At 33.3% G+C, this 16645-nt stretch overlaps 1 protein-coding gene and 1 pseudogene across 1 annotated transcript; both read right to left on the reverse strand.

Annotated features, from left to right (window-relative positions):
• Positions 1 to 239: 239 nt before the first annotated feature.
• Positions 240 to 1399, reverse strand: LOC133318375 (uncharacterized). The gene is made up of 3 exons (XM_061520361.1): positions 1213 to 1399; positions 755 to 1165; positions 240 to 637 (listed from the first exon to the last, which is right to left on the reverse strand). Exons 1-3 carry the CDS (start codon positions 1397 to 1399, stop codon positions 240 to 242), a joined length of 996 nt encoding a protein of 331 aa, XP_061376345.1.
• A 9918-nt stretch (positions 1400 to 11317) lies between these two features.
• LOC133318376 (1-aminocyclopropane-1-carboxylate synthase CMA101-like) lies at positions 11318 to 14134 on the reverse strand (annotated as a pseudogene).
• Positions 14135 to 16645: the final 2511 nt, after the last annotated feature.

The following is a 16645-nucleotide window of genomic DNA, read 5'->3' on the forward strand; positions in this document are numbered from 1 at the left end:
TAAACAATATCCTTTCTCTTCTCAACCATCTTTAAAGCCAGTTCAGAAATTCATTTCAAATTGACAAAATCAGAATCAGCTTTTACATCAACAATAAAATTACTTAGACTTGAAGAAAGAAAAGGAATATCTGCAAGCTCATCAAACTCCAATGGATAAAATCTAGCAAACTCAATCAACTTTTCTTTGTTAAAAGTAGCAAATGAATCACGAGGATCAAGACAACTCAAACACTCAAGCTACTTGGTATTGACATTATCAAATCGATCACCCAACTCTTGAACCTGAGTATCTATCACTCTATTAAATAACTCCACCTTAAAGTAGTGCAAGAATGTGAATGATTTCAATCTCCGTCTTGATCTTCCTTTAGGGCAATAAACATCTTCCATATTTGGAATGTCAATATCATATTTATTGGCAAATATGTTCGTTTCTTGAAGCAATTCATCAAAACCATTATCTCTCACCTCTTGTAAGCGAGACTTGACTACCTTTACTAAACCAATTGCATTTAAAAGGTCTTGATCTTTTCTTTGTAGTGCTTGTGACAACTCATAAGAAATCCCCAAGATAAGTTTCATAAGATGCAACAAGAATGCAAACTCAAAATCCTCCGTGGCATACAAAATGCAACCTGCATCAGTTCTTACAGCATCATTCTTAGGCTCGTCTTCAATAATTTTTATTAAGGAAATTATTGGAGAAAATAATGAGATAACACTTGTAACTGTACCAGAATGGGAACCCTAACGAGTGTCTCCAGGTCGCTTTATGGTTGTCTCTTGATTCAAACCTTTTCCAGTTAGTATTTCACTGCGAGCAATTCTTTCAACTATTTGCTCATATTGATTCATTAGAAGAATTTCTTTCCGCTTGCATGAACCCCCCACAACGGTAGCCATCTTTTGAAGCATATCAAAAAATTCTTGAATCTTCGTATAATGTTTTGCAACCTTTATAAGTGCCAATTGCAACTGATGAGCAAAATAATGAATATAAAATGCAGATTTGTTGTCTGCCAAAATCAAACTCTTAAGCCCTTTGAATTCACCTCGCATATTACTAGCATCATCATAGCCTTGACCGCGACATTTAGACAAACTTAAACCGAGTTTAGAAAACAACCCATCAATCGCAACTTTTAGTGATTGTGCAGTAGTATCTGAAACATGAATTATGCCAATAAAACATGAATTATGCCAATAAAACATTCAACAATGGACCCCTTTTTGTTTACATACTGAAGTACAACTGTCATTTGTTCTTTAATTGCAACATCACGAGCTTCATCAACTAACAACGAAAAGTAATCGTTGCCGAGATCAATAATTATTGCTTTAACAGTCAAATCAGCACAAGCTTGAACAAGATCTTTCTGAATTTTTTGTGAAGTCATTTTGTGATTATCGCGGGCATTTTGCAAGACCACATGACTCATCTCTTTATTTGGCTTAGTATAAAACTTTAGAGTTTCAATAAATAAACCTTGTTGATTTGAACTTTCAAACTCATCATGTCCCCTAAAAGGCTGACCATTTCGTAATAGGTATCTTGCACAATCTAAAGAAGCTTTCAGCGGAATACGATAATCAATTAAGAATTGATATGCTTATTAATGGGGTGGCAAAAAGTGTCATGATGAAGATTGACAAAATTGAGTTTTTACCAAAAACAAAAAGGGAATAAAAAATCAAAAAAGTAAGATCATAATAAAAAATGTAAAAACAAGGGGAAATTGACGAAAACGTTTTGATGTAAAAAAGGGAAAAATGTCAATTTCAAGTATTAAAGCGAGTTTTTAACTACCTTGGCAGTGACTTGTTGGTTGCGGGGTAAAATGGATCGTGTATGAGTTGGGATAAATGACATAAAATTTAATGTCGTGTCATGAGTTGAGCCACATGGCCGCATGTCAACTTATAAATTTTTTTTATACTCAAAAAATTAATTTTTTTTTTGATGATTTTGATTTAACACATTATGGGTTACAGGTCACCCGCATTCTTTATTCAATTTTTTTTATTTTTTTTAAAAAAATAAAATTTTAATTTTTACAGGCTAACCTGTGTGACATGCAACTCACAGTGGATCGTGTCCAAATTTCAATTTTTAACCCATAAACAAAAATTTATCTTGTTCAGATTAGATAATTTATCCGCAAATCAGATCTTAACACGACACGATCCACCCGCCAATCCATTTTGCCATCCCTTAACGCACGCATTAACATTTGATTTAATTATTGAACGTAATGATTTGTTTGCATGTTTTATAAAGTTTAAGTAACTCTTACCATTTAAAGTTCAACGTGAGAATCTACTTAAAAGAGAAAAGTTCAATGTGAGAGCAGTCAGACCCAACATATATATTTTATTTAAAAAAAAAAAAATTAACATAGAATAAAGATATCAATATTTCATTAGTCAATTTCAATCATTGAAAACATAATAAAATATTATTAGTTATCTAATTGTTATTGCTAGTATATACAGCTCTTGTATTAGTATAAAATTTTGTTAAAAAATTACAAATTTTTGCTAAAAATTTCCAAAAATATCAAAAAAAATTCAACATGCTGAGTATCCAAGAACAATATGATAACCATTTCGAAGTGTTGATACTTTTTGAGTTTTATTGTTAATAATTTAAATCTAAATTTAATGCATCTAAGATTTAAGAATATATAATTTTTCAAGTAAATGTTTCAAATGAAGTCTATTTATATTACTTCAATTCCGTGCGCATATCTTGATTTTGGTTCAAGTTTTCTTCGTCATTTCTCGTTAAAAATCCACGTTGAGATTGGGGAGTTCATGGGGATATTTCTTGTAGACTTACAATCTGACCTCAATTAATTGGTATTATAAGAATTCAAACTAATGATGATCAAAATACTCGCACATCAGGGTTTCTCAAATATTATATCAAGCATTTGGAATTTCAAATTAGAATATAACTTCTACAATAATAGAAAATGTGGCTGGTTATTATCAGGAAGTCTTATCCTATTTTTTATAATTGATTTACTTATATTCAATGGTTTATATAATTTAAAAATTAAAATCATTAAATAAAAATAACGATCAAAATTGGAAATGTAATTTTTATATATTGGGATAAAATAATATTAACCCATATCAAAATATATAAATTTAAAAAAAATAATGAATAAAATATTTAAATGTATTAAATGAAATTAAGTTGTTGTGCAGCTTCAAGAAAAATATTGATTTTCTCAATATTTCTGCTCCCTCTTTCGTTGCCACAAATATAAAAGTTGTACGAAAAAACAAGAAATAAAATGATAAATTAAAAGGGTAAATTCAGTGAATCAAATAATTTAAGAAATATGTCAAGAATAAGAAAAAAGAAAAACAAATGATAATTGAAGCCGTGAGTGGAATCCAAGAGGGTTTGTGGGTCTTACAGATTCTAACTTCTGATTTTAGAATGAGTTTTTTTTTCTCCAAAAGCTATTCTTTTTCTTGAAAAAAAGTACTTCTCAGTTTTAGTTCATTTGGATGTCTGTTTTAAAAAAAAGTAGAAGTCACAAAAAAAGTTAAAAATCTACTTTTTCCAGAAGCTAAAAATTTTAACTTCTAAAAAAAGTAGAAGTCAAAAGTCAAATATTTTTTTCAAAAACTAAATATTTTTATAAAAATATAAATAGCTCTAACTTTTGTAAAAAGAACTTCTAAAATAAAAAAGAGATAAAAATTACTTTTTTTCAGAAGTGTAAAGAAACGGGCTCTAACTACCTAGCATCTTGCAGCCTGCATATGTGTAAATGTGTATGAATGTGTTGCACTAGCACCAATAATATTTTCAATTTGGTATTTGAAGATCTTTTTGAGTATCTCTTAAGCTTTCTCTCTAATTATTTGTTCCTTCCCTCAGTGTCCCCAATTTTTTTCAACACCTACATTTATGCTACTTTTTCTAGCCACGCCTCTTTTTCTTTTATGTGGGAAATTTTTTTCTCAGTCTCATACACCTTCCTGAACCAACCTTATATTTTCGTCTTTAGTTTTCTTTTGTCTTCTTTATTCCTTCATTGTCTTCTTTATTCTTTTCTTTTTTTCGGTAAACTTCTTTATTCCTTCTTTATTTAGGTGAATTTGTTAAATCAGAAATTAGGGGAGATAAGAGTTTTTTTTTTTTTTTTTTGAAACTGATCCTAATTATCCCTTTGAGGCGAATCAGAACCCCCGGTATCCCCACGGGTTCGACTCTTTGAGCCGCCTATAGAACTAGTCCAGAGTTCGGGTGCGAGTCCAATGATTACGGTACTTATGCTCCTCCCCAGATGGTGTTGGTGGGATTCGAACCGAGGTCCTCTCCCACTACTCAGTCCCCATGCTACCAACTGAGCCACCACACTTGGGTAGATAAGAGTTATTTTAAATAGACACATGATTGCTTTTGTGATATTATACCTTGATAAATGATCTTTGAATTAACTTTGATGGTAGGGTAACGAGTCAAGTTCTATCCATATGTAGAAGGATCTTTGTGACCCACCATGCTTTAGCTTGGATGCTATAAAATGTTTGTCACGATGAAATGCATATAGTTTCTGTTTAGCTCTTTTGGTACAATTTTGCACTCAATTCCCGACAACGGTGTCAAAAACTTGTTGTGATCTCAACAAGTATACCGATGATACAAGTAATAAAATAATTAGTAAGATATCGTTCCCACGAGAATTGTTCTATCAAGCATTAGTTTCACTACACAGTCAAAGTTGGATCAATCGTAAATGGTTTTATGAATATGATTGAATTATAAAAATAGATTCTAAGACTACCAAACAATGATCAAGAACAAGAACAAAAACTAAGATATGAATAACTATTAATGATGCAAAAGCATAGCTAGGGTTTTGATTTTCCCAAATTTCATCCTAATGAATCTACCTTTTCCCCTCAATTAACATCCAAACTCATGTTGTTGATAATTTGTCATAGATAATCAAAACTCAATCCTTTGGTATTTTAATTCTTTGACCTATTAAGAATCCTAATCCCTTAGTGATTTCACCTAGGGCAAGCATTAAGAGCGATGAACAAACACAATAATATGTTCTATTAGTATATCCCTAGATCAAATAAACCTAGCAATTATTCATGTCAGAATCATACACCAACATGGAAACATCCCTATTGTCATGCTTAACTCAAATATCCCTTCACGAGTGATCAATTCACAAAAGAATTAAGAATGAAACACACAGTAATTGCACAACATGAAAGATTGAATATTAAATTGAAAGGAAAAGAATAAATAACATCAAGAACTCATTGGTTCAATCTAACCTTTACTACAAGAAAACCTAGCCTAACATAGTCATAGTCAGGAACACTAAAACAAAAGATGAAAAGAAACTAGAAAAATCCATAAAAGAAACTCAGATGTTGATCTCCGCGTTGAAGCTTCGATCTTTTCCTCCGCTCCTCGGGTCTGGAACAGAGCGTTCCCCCTTTCTAGGTAGCAGAAAATGGCCTAAGAATCCATGCCAATTTCCCTATTTCGTTCCCTTTTTATAAAATATCCATGAGCTTTTCTTTACGAGATGCTCGCTGCATTTATAACTCAGCGAGAAAATAGGATTTGCTCGCTAACTTGTTCGCTGAAGCGAGCAAGCTAGCAAGCTACAATATAAAACAACATGTTCCTGGACTGTTATCAAATTTCTACCCGAGAACACCCAAGACTATAACTTTAAGTAATTAATATTAAATTTGTTTAATTATCATGTTCCTAACTCCAAAATTTGATTAGTAGATCACATATACACTTACTGTTGTTTAATTGCACTGTAGTCTTTACTGGTGTTCTTAACTGTACTCGAATTTTATAATTTTCTTAATTTTTGTATCATTGGTCTAATTATGACTTTTTTGGCATACATTGGACTTATATTCTCTTTTCTCATTTTTTTTGTTCCTGTACTATACCGGCAGCTATCACAGCAGTAGAAATTATCCGATAACAATGATTTTATCAAAATAACCCAATATGGATATCAGAATTCACAGAACCAAATCCTCTTATCATTTATGATAATTATATCCTTATAATAATCCTCTATCTCAGATTCTCTGATTAGGGTTAGTCAGATACCTGTTACTGCCTCAGCAGTACAAACTATTAGGTCAAAACTCACTTTCTCATAATACCCACAATATGGATGTTAATCTTTACAGAATTGAATTATAAACTCATATATGATGCTTATATTATTAGAATAACTCTCTAACTCAGATTCACCTGGTTAGAGTTATTTTACTATCTATTGTTGCATCAGCAATCAAAATTAACAGGCAGAAATCCACCTATTTAAAATACCAGAAATATAGATATCAAAATTCATATAATTTCTTCCTTATCTCATTAATGACCCTTAGGTCCTTATAATAACTCTCTAATTTTAAATTATCCAAATTAGGGTTATTATACCAGGAATGCCACACGTTACTTCAAGAATCTTAGAATAACCAATTTCATATTATCCGCCAAGATTTATCTCGTTTGCTTTAGATCCATACATCCTCTACCATTAGTACTTCTACTAATGGAATTCTTGGCGCTAGTCCAAATTCAACACATGTACCATGAAATGAAAATGTTGGATTTGAGAACACCAGATTCCGACCATTGAAATTAGACTTTCCACATTTTTTTGAGGGTGATCCAAAAAATTGGCTTTTTGCAGTGAATCGATATTTCCAATATTATCACATACTAGAAGCATATTGCTTAATTCTTGCCTCTTTTCACTTGGATCAGCCTGCTGCTTGTTGGTTTCAAGGGATATTTAACGATTACTTTCAACATGGGCTTCTTTTATGTGGGCCATTCATCGGTGCTTTGGTCTACCACAATTCGATGTCCCAGTAGGTACTTTAGCAAAATTACGACAACTGGAGACCGTCACTGAGTATCAATCTTCTTTTGAAAATCTTGCAAGTTGGGTTTCAAGCCTTTCTCTAACTTCGCGTCGAAGCCTCCTTATTTCTAAACTCAAACCCCAGATTCAACGTGGGGTGCTCACCCATCGACCCCAAGATTTTCATGAAGCCTTTGCACTAGCACATGTTCATGAGGATCAATTAACATATTTTAACACCCAGACACATTTTTCACATGAACCACCCTTTTCTACACAATTTGCTGTTATTTCAACACTCCTCGTACTACCTTCTACAACCAACTCCACACCATCTTCTCAACCGATAACTACTATACGCATCAAGTGTCTCACCCTTGTTGAAATGCAAAGTCGTAGAGATAAAGGCCTTTGTTACAATTGTGATGAAAATGATGTCTCTGGCCACAAACGTAAAGGGCATGCTTCACTTTTATATATGGAAGAAACTGACGAGGACTCTACTTCATGTGATACAAATTCTATTCCTCTTCGTTAACGTCACCTAGAAACAGTTACTGCCACCAAAAAGTTCCAAAGACGTTATCCTAACAGCTAGGACATGCAGGCCACCACCCAATCAGATTTAAGCTCATAATTTCTAGCCAATCACAAGCTTCCGTCACTAATTAATCATATCTATTCCACAGACATCACCAATTGATATTTCACACCACCATCTCAAAGATTCTGGTTTGAACCTTGTAACACCCCGTATATATCCGGTAATGTTATCATACTATCATATTAAGCAGCGCTTAATTAAAAATGCGGAATATCTTTTTCTTTTCAATTATGATGTTATTATCATTACCAACTTGCTTATTAATCAATTAATAAAACATCGCCTGTATATAATTGCAATAAAACAGCTAACTGAAATACCTCATAACATAGATAATAAAAGCGTGTCTCTAGAAACCACGGGACTACCACAAGTAGGCCGGACCAACTAGCAGGTTATACAACTCCAATCTAAAAGTACCAACATAAAGTGTCATGGACAATCCCCATGCTCACTCAAATAAGGCAACAAGCCCAACATCAGTCTCAACAACAATATAATCATGAATAGCGGGAAACATAAACAGCATCCAAATCCAGTCATGGCAGCAATACAACATAATATCCTAATCAGCTAAGCTCTGGCCTCCTGCCGCCAGAGGCATCAGTCACCATACTACCTGAACCTGAAATAAGCATTCCCCAAACGTGGGGTGAGATCTCTAAACAAGAAATCTCAGTAAGACAAGGGGTCCTCAAGGATCTTCCACCCCAAGCTCACTTACATGTGCAATATAAGTTTAAAAGCAGTTCATCAATATCATTTCTAAAACAGTGCAATGCAGCAGATAATCATGTCATGTGTGTCAATTCTATTCTACTGGCCAGAGAAATGCATGATTTATATACGCCAAATATCCACACATAGTGCAAGACGCCACTTGCATTCACCACGGATCACCATATCGTATGACGCCATATACTCAGGCTTACCGTCAAGATGAAACAACACATGCATATTAAAAGCCATTACACATAAAGCTCAACAACATTTCAAATATTCAAAGCATGTAACACAACATGCATATAACCACACCCCCATGGGACATGGTGGAACCACAACATGGCTAAACCGAGGACACGAAAGCTTACCTTGCAAGCTAACACCCAAAGCCAAGAGTCCACAGCTCAAAGTCCAAACACAGCAGATTCACAATCTGTTATGGACCAATTCTATATCAATAATAATGCACCACAAGCATATAACTTAAAGACAACGCCTATCCTTTACGTTTTACGTCTTAAGGCTCCATACCAAGCCATAAGTCCTTAATCACTTGACTCTGACTTAGTTCATTAATTACAGAAGTTCAACTTCATCAATCTAGGGTCCACAAACCCCCAATAGCCTACTGTACACACAACACAGCTACTGTTCTACGAAATCCCAGAATATCCGGATATTCCTCGGGACCATATCCGGATATGCAATATCCGGATATCTCACTGTACATATCCGGATATCCAATATCCGGATATCCAAATCCCATATCCGGATATCACATATCCGGATATTTCTCGGGAAGATATCCGGATATTTCACGACAGAATGTAGAAACCGTATTTCGTGAAGATATCCTTCCAAGGTTGGGTTTTTATCAATTTTAAACACTTAAACATGCATTTCTAGATGTGTTTGACCAACCCCAACATTGAGTTATCATCTTTTAGCCTTTACATACATGGAGCTTCCATTTTTAAGCATCAAAACACAAGTTCAAGGGTTCAACCACTCACCCAAGCTTCAAACAGAAAAGAGGGATGCTCTTGAAGCTCACTACCAACACCAAAGGTTCTGACTCGGTTCCCAAAATGAAAATGGAGACAAAGGTAGGTTCTTGCACCCAAAGATCACTCCTTGGAGCACCAAGTGCCAAGGCAAAAGCTCCACCAACCCCAACAACCCAAAATAGCAGCTCCACACACCAAGGTCAACACCCTCAACACAGAAAAATGCCACCAACACACTCCCAAAGATCACTCACACTCACCACAAGTGTTTAAGAGAAAAGAATTGAAAGGAAATGGCTTCAAACCTCAAGAATGGAGAAGAGAAGCCAAAAACAGTGTCTGGAAAATCTGGTCAGCCACTCTCCACGCATAGGAGTCTGTTTTCTAGGGTTTCGTGCCCTCACATATGGCTTATATAAGCAGTTAAGTTTCTAACACACAATATTAACTTTAATTGCTACGCTTAGCATTTTAATCCCAAACTTTGGATTCTTAACCTACTCAATTTTACAAGAATTATCATATTTTTCTTATAATTTTCGGAGCACCTTTCCGGTACGCGCTTTTCAAAGCCAGTACCAATTTCTAGCACCAGTTCTCATTATTTGGACTTGAAACTCATTTTACAAGTCCTACATATTATTATAGTAATTATCATGCACTTATTATAATTTTCCAGGATACTTTTTCGGTACACATTTATACCGACTAGCAGAACCGGTATCTGCACTTTTCTTCCGAAAAGCGACTTTCAGCATTCTTAATCACTTACTATAATTATTAAAGCCTCATAATAATTATTAGGGTCAATTATGGAATCATTTCCTATTTTCTCATAATTTATTAATTAAATTCCTTAATTAACGGTGCAGGTTCTTACAAACCTTGAGGACAAGGTTCTCATTGAAGGCCCGACAAATGTTGTGGATCAGATTAACAGTTAGTTGCAGTTATGTTCTTTTTAAATAAAATATTGTAACTTCCTTTAGTATTTGTAATTCGTGTAACTTCCTTTTACGATTCATTGTATCAGTTAATAGTAGTTTCCCTATATATATAACATGTAATCGTTGTTATGCAGACAGTGGCAGAGCTAGCCTCTCAACCTAGATAGGGCTAAGGAAAATTTAATTGGTACCAAATACTAAAATATAAAAATTTATTTTGCCACGTTTAAAACGTGGCTAATTGTAGAATTTCAGCTGGGGCCAAGACCCCACCCACATTGTTCATGGCTCCATCATTGTACGAAGAATGGAATGAATTCAAATTCTCTTTTGTTATTTCTCTTTTCCTCTGTCTTAATATCTTCTCTTCCTTAATTTATTCTATCAACCCCTACATGGCCCATTGTGATCATGTTGACTTGCGCTTATGTCATTTGTTGGTATTGGACCTAGTTGGGCAGCAGTATATGCTTTAGTATGACTCTGGTTTTTCGTGATGGATGGATCCAGTGGACATTTACTCTTTTCAGGGTATTTAACTAGGTCCACTCTTTAGCCTATTTATATTGGGGTTTAGCCCCATGAGCCATCATGCTCCCATCGCATTGAGGTTGCCACTTTCGAAATAGGTCATAGAGAGAAAGATCCTGGCATGCTGTCACTTCTTTGTTACGGCTTTATGATGGTCCAACAAGGTATGCACAATTCCAAATTTAATTTTATATTGTTTGGTATTTTATAATCATATACATCATCCCGAAATTTTAAATCTATCATTAATCTCTTCTCTTCCTTAATTTATTCTATCAACCCTACAGCTAACTAGATTATAATTAAGTTAACCATTGGAGAGAGAGAGAGAGATAGAATTTGAGATTCGTGCCCCTTTTCATTAATGTCGTGGGTTCTATATATAGAGTCAAGGAGTACACCAAGAAGTGTATTTCCCAGCATTGAGATAATTCTAATGTGCAAAGATGGACATGATCTAAGCTAAGGTAACAATCTTAAAAGATAACAAAATTAATTTAGAAGATAAGGGCTTTTAGAAACTAATGAATAGAAATTAACGAGAACCTAATTAGGATGTTTTACATACTGAGATTTTGGAATAGATGGACTTTTAACCTATTCTATACTTTTACTACATTGGATTTGTAAAATCCTTCATCCGCCGTATTGCAACTTGTAATGTGTCTTCAGACAAGTTGGCAAAGCAAATCCTAAACCATCCTGGTTCAGAACAGTGGCAAGAAGACCCAGGAGATATGTTCAAACCAACTTCCCAAACAATCCTCTTCCAAAGTTCATTCTCTGCCTCAAAAGTATCAGAGCTTAATAGATGCCTCATGTCCATCCAACAGAATAACCCAGCATTGCTTTTCAAACACTGAATCCCTGCATTTCTGACGCCAGAGACAAGCATTTCATTGTGCCTTTTCAGTCTCCTCTGACTCTCTTCTATGTATTTGAAAATGAATTTCTTGTCCGAGATTATGTTTGCAAACAAATACTGAGTTTGAGAAGAAACCAATCCAAAGCTTGACATTTTGGTAGCCGCAACCACAACCGTCACGTTACTTGAGTAAACCATTCCCACCCGAAATCCTGGCACCCCAAGATCCTTGGAGAGACTATAAACGATGTGAATGCGGTCCCAAATGCATGCTCCATCGACAGTTCTCTCATTTACAACTTCCGTTATGCTTACAAATCTGGGTGAGTCGAAGACTGTCCCTGAGTAGACTTCATCGCTTATTATATGAATCTCTTTAGCAATTGCAAAATCAACCAGATGGTTAAGCTCCTTTTTGCTCATGGTTATGCCTAATGGATTCGAGGGATTAGTGACTAATACCCCTTTGACTTTAAGATTCAATTTTTGTGCTAGTTGATAGGCCTGTTTCTATAGCAGAGGAAGTGATTCTGAAACCATTTGAACTCGAGCAATGCATTGGAACAATCTCAACCCCGGTCCTCCATTTAAGATCCCTATCAAACCTTCCAAATTAATTGAAACTCAACAAGGGTTACATGCAGATTTGTAGTTAAATGAAATGATTTTGAAATATAGTACAATAATTAAAAATGGAACAGAACCAATACCCAGGATAATACGGTGTGGGAAGAATGAAAGCTTCCCCTGGATCAGTAATGCAAAACATGAGAATCTCATTTGCGGGAGTTGCACCAGCTGTGAGGACAAGATTCTCACAAAAGAATTTGCTTCCCTTTCCTCTTATCTTTGTCAGAAAGTCCACTAGTTCCTATAAGGAATTTTTTTTTTTGCAAGTACTATCTATAAGCAGATAATGTTGGTAATTTAAGATATTTCAAATATCAATGTTGTTAATTTAAAATGCAAAAATAAAACAAAAGTATTCATTAAAAACTACTATATTAATAAGCAACGCTTTGGATTTTACTTCTTTTCTGTTACATTACCAATGACTTATATAAACGAGTTATATAAAATACAAATATCTTGTCTACCAAAAATAATAATAAAAAAAATCTTCTTAAAGAGGCTTTGACACTGTTTTAGAAAAAAATTTAATGGAAGGGTGAATACTTACAAAAGATAAACGAAATAATGACGAGCAACACAAATTAAATATACAGAAAGTATGCAAATCAGCCATAAACTCTTAAGTTAGGAACTCATTTAATGTCAAACAAACAGAGCTCTTGCCTTAATGCAACTGATGACAACACAGTCAATGTCGCTGTTTTTTGCCCTTTTTTTTAATGGACGTCGTTTTTAGGTAACTTAAAGTACAACGATAGGCGCATGCATTATGTACGGCGATAGTGAAGTCTTCTATTCATGATTTCATGTGACCAATATCTGCACGTGTTAATAATGGGAGTGGATGCCTCCTATAGAAATTTCACATTATTTGATCTTATGAACAATAATATATTTATTTCTCTTTTCATTAACATTAAATAAGTGCAATTAAAATTTATGAGGAAAGAAATAGACATAAAATTTTCATCATATGAAATTTAACAATGAGAGAATTCATTATCCTTAATTATTGAAACAGTAATTAATCTTTTTTATTTGATTTTTTGTTCTTTTAGATAAGAAATCAGTCTCATAAACACATACGTGTATATATACTTTGAAAGTATGAAAATAAAATACTAAACTGAACCAAATAATTTATTAATAATCATCAATTATTTGTCAGTGTCATAAGGACATTATTTTACTCTCTTTTTTATATTTAGCCAGAAAAAACATATCTTACTTTTTTAAATTCAGGTAAGCCATGGTAATCCTGGAATAGAGCAAGTTCTCTAAATACGGATGTCCCATCTTTCTTCAACCCCACTGTATCAGGATTTCTTTGAAGCCATGATTCAAGAAGGTCCAATGAAAGCTGCAAAAGATGTCATCAATTTGTTGGACATAGCTAAAAAATGAAAATACATATATTCACACACAGAAATATATATAGCTCCATAGCTAATGCTTTCTTGTTATAGTTGATATAGCCACTACCATGGAGAATTTACATGTGCATAAAAGCCTTTTGTTTGACACATTGCTTACTCGAGCATTTCGGCTTGTAAATAGAAACATTAACTATTCTCCTGTCTATGTGTCCCCATATTGGACTTCTAGTTACCTTTTTTATTTTCTTTATGTATATTCTCTTAACTTTTTTATTAAGGAAAATGTTGCTAAAAATATATAGTAATATCCTTGTTACCAAGGAACGTTAATTATTGAATCAATATCAACTTCAGTTTTAATTTAAGGCAATAAAAAACATGGTAATGACTTTAGTAAAGTAATAAACCAGCTAACCTGATTCTCTGCAAGTCCCATCTGAATGATTCCCTTTGGATTTTGAATGGGGTGATAAGGGTTCTTCTCGTACTCTAGCCATCCTAGAAAATAAGAAGAGTCTTGGCCATGAGAATCCTGGCTAGCCTTTCTAGAGAGCATTTCTTAGCAGATTTCAGTAACTACTTAATTAATTTGTGTAATCAATCTTGAGAACCGGAAACACAGAGTAAGATCAAGGGTTTTTGAATGTGTAACACTTTGGAGATTGAGGTGCTGAAAATAATAGCGAGATGGATGCATATTTATATTGGTAAGATAGCAAGAGACATGTTCCCGACAATGTGAATGTCAGCACCTTGACATTCAATCAGTTTTCTGTTTTTGAATAAACAGGGTTTTATTGAGTTAATTTTTGATTTGTTTATGTTGTCCATGCTTTTGGCAAGGAGAAGTGTGAATTAATACAATCTTTACTTGAAATTTTATATAGTAAAACTGACCGGTTTTATTTTCTGATGTAATTTTTTTTTATACATTCTGATTTCATAATTTAAGTTATTAATGAAGGTATAAACGGAATGGAATGTTTCAATTTCAAATTAAATGTATACTTTTGATTATATATGTCAGAAGTGGGCAAAACCGAAAAAGGGCAACGGAACGTAATAATTTTCACCATCTTAATCCCATACTTTTACCTTAAACAAAAGAACCAAAAATTTACTCAAGTAAACCCAGTTTACTGAAAAAAGGAAAAGGAATTAACTCAACTCTACTCTGCTCATTATTAAGAAGCAGATCTAGAATGTTGATCCACATTGAGCCAACCAAATTTAAAAAAAAATAATGATTTTAGAGTAAATGAAATTCCTATTTCAACTTTATCTAATTAATCATATATAGTCAAACCAGCTTGAGATATGCCCTTACTCTAAAAGGCGACACGGAGTTTTATGTGAAAATTTGGACCACATGACCACCGGAACGTGAGGATATAATATCTAAGGTACAGTTATATTGGCTTTTTAACACTATGCTAGATTTCATTTTATGGAAGTATGAATACGTACAAAAGATGAAAGAAATACTGACGAGCGACATAAATTAAATAGACAGAAAGCATGCAAATCAGCCATAAATTCTAAGGTTATGTATGCAATGCAAGCCATGTTGTAAATATATTTATTTTCAAAAAATGGAAAATTAACGAATTAATTATTTGAAAATTCATGCTCGAGGATTTATTCCAATATAATGTTAACAAATTCTCCCATTTTAACTCAGTTCTTGAGCTCTTGCCTGCGTGCTGCATGCAACGGATGACAACACTATTAATGTCATTGTTTTTTCCCCCTCCTTTTTTTAATGGATGTCGGTTTTAATTAACTTCAAGTACTGTACAACGACATGCGCATACATTATGTACGCCATAATGAAGTCTTATGTTTATATGAGCGATATCAGCACAAGTGTTAATAATGGGAGTGGCTCCTATTAAAATTTCACATTATCTGATCTTTTATATATTATTGCCATTAAACAAGTGAGGTTCAATTAAAATTTATGAAAGAAGCAATAGACATTAAATTTTCATCATATGAAATTTAACAACGAGAGGATTCATTATCATTAATTATTGAAATAGTCACTACTAAAAAATGTATTTTTTTCGACGGAAAAATTCCGTCGAAAATGATTAAAATTCTGTCGAAAACTTTATTTTCGACGGAAATTAAGCCGTCGAATATTTTTTCGTGGGTAAAATTTTTCGACGGAATTAAAGATTGTGTCGAAAATTTTCGACGAAATTTTCGACGAAAAATCAATAAAATTCCGTCGAAAATTATTGTGATGATTTTCGACGGAAAATGAATTCCATCGAAAGTTTTCAACGGAAATTTATTGTTTTTCCGTCGAAAACTGATGTATAGATTTTTCGACAGAAAACAAATTCCGTTGAAAAATTTCAACGGAAAAACAACGGAATTCCGTCGAAAATTATTTAAAAAGTTTTCGACGGAAAATAAATTTCGTCGAAAGTTTTCGACGGAAAATTAATAAATTTCCGTCGAAAACTGATGTAAAGATTTTCGACAAAAAATAAATTCCGTCAAAAATTTTAGATTTTATTTTATAAAATTTTTGCCTACAAAATTAATACCAATTTTCCACACTACACCTGATAAAAAAATATAATCAAAATAAACAATATAACAAAATCAAATCACCTTAATCAAAATCAAATCTCCTTAATCAATACAATAAAATCAAATCTCCTTAATCAAATTGTCTTAATCAATACAATAAAATCAAATCTCCTTAAATCAAATCTCCTTCACAAATAAATATATTTTGTAAGTAGACCACTGCATCTACCTGCATCAAAGAAGGATACAACTTAATTAGTGTAGAAGAACATATAATTCCAAGAATTCTTCGAAATCATTTCATTAACCCAAAAAAAGAAATGAAAATGAAAAATCAGCAATCATACACCAAATCAAATACATAGGAAATTTCAGAATAAACAGATAGATTCTGATTGACTATGTTATCAGTAAAATTAGAGTGAAAATGTGAAGAATAAGTACAAGGATAACATATACTTACAAATTTCGGCGAGCCAAGTAAAGAATTTTTGAAGATATTTTATCCTGCAAAAAAATCATC

Source organism: Gastrolobium bilobum, unplaced genomic scaffold (genome assembly GCF_033153095.1).
Source record: "Gastrolobium bilobum isolate Gb01-03AN ecotype WA unplaced genomic scaffold, APGP_CSIRO_Gbil_v1 utg53169, whole genome shotgun sequence".
In the NCBI taxonomy this organism is placed as follows: domain Eukaryota; kingdom Viridiplantae; phylum Streptophyta; class Magnoliopsida; order Fabales; family Fabaceae; genus Gastrolobium; species Gastrolobium bilobum.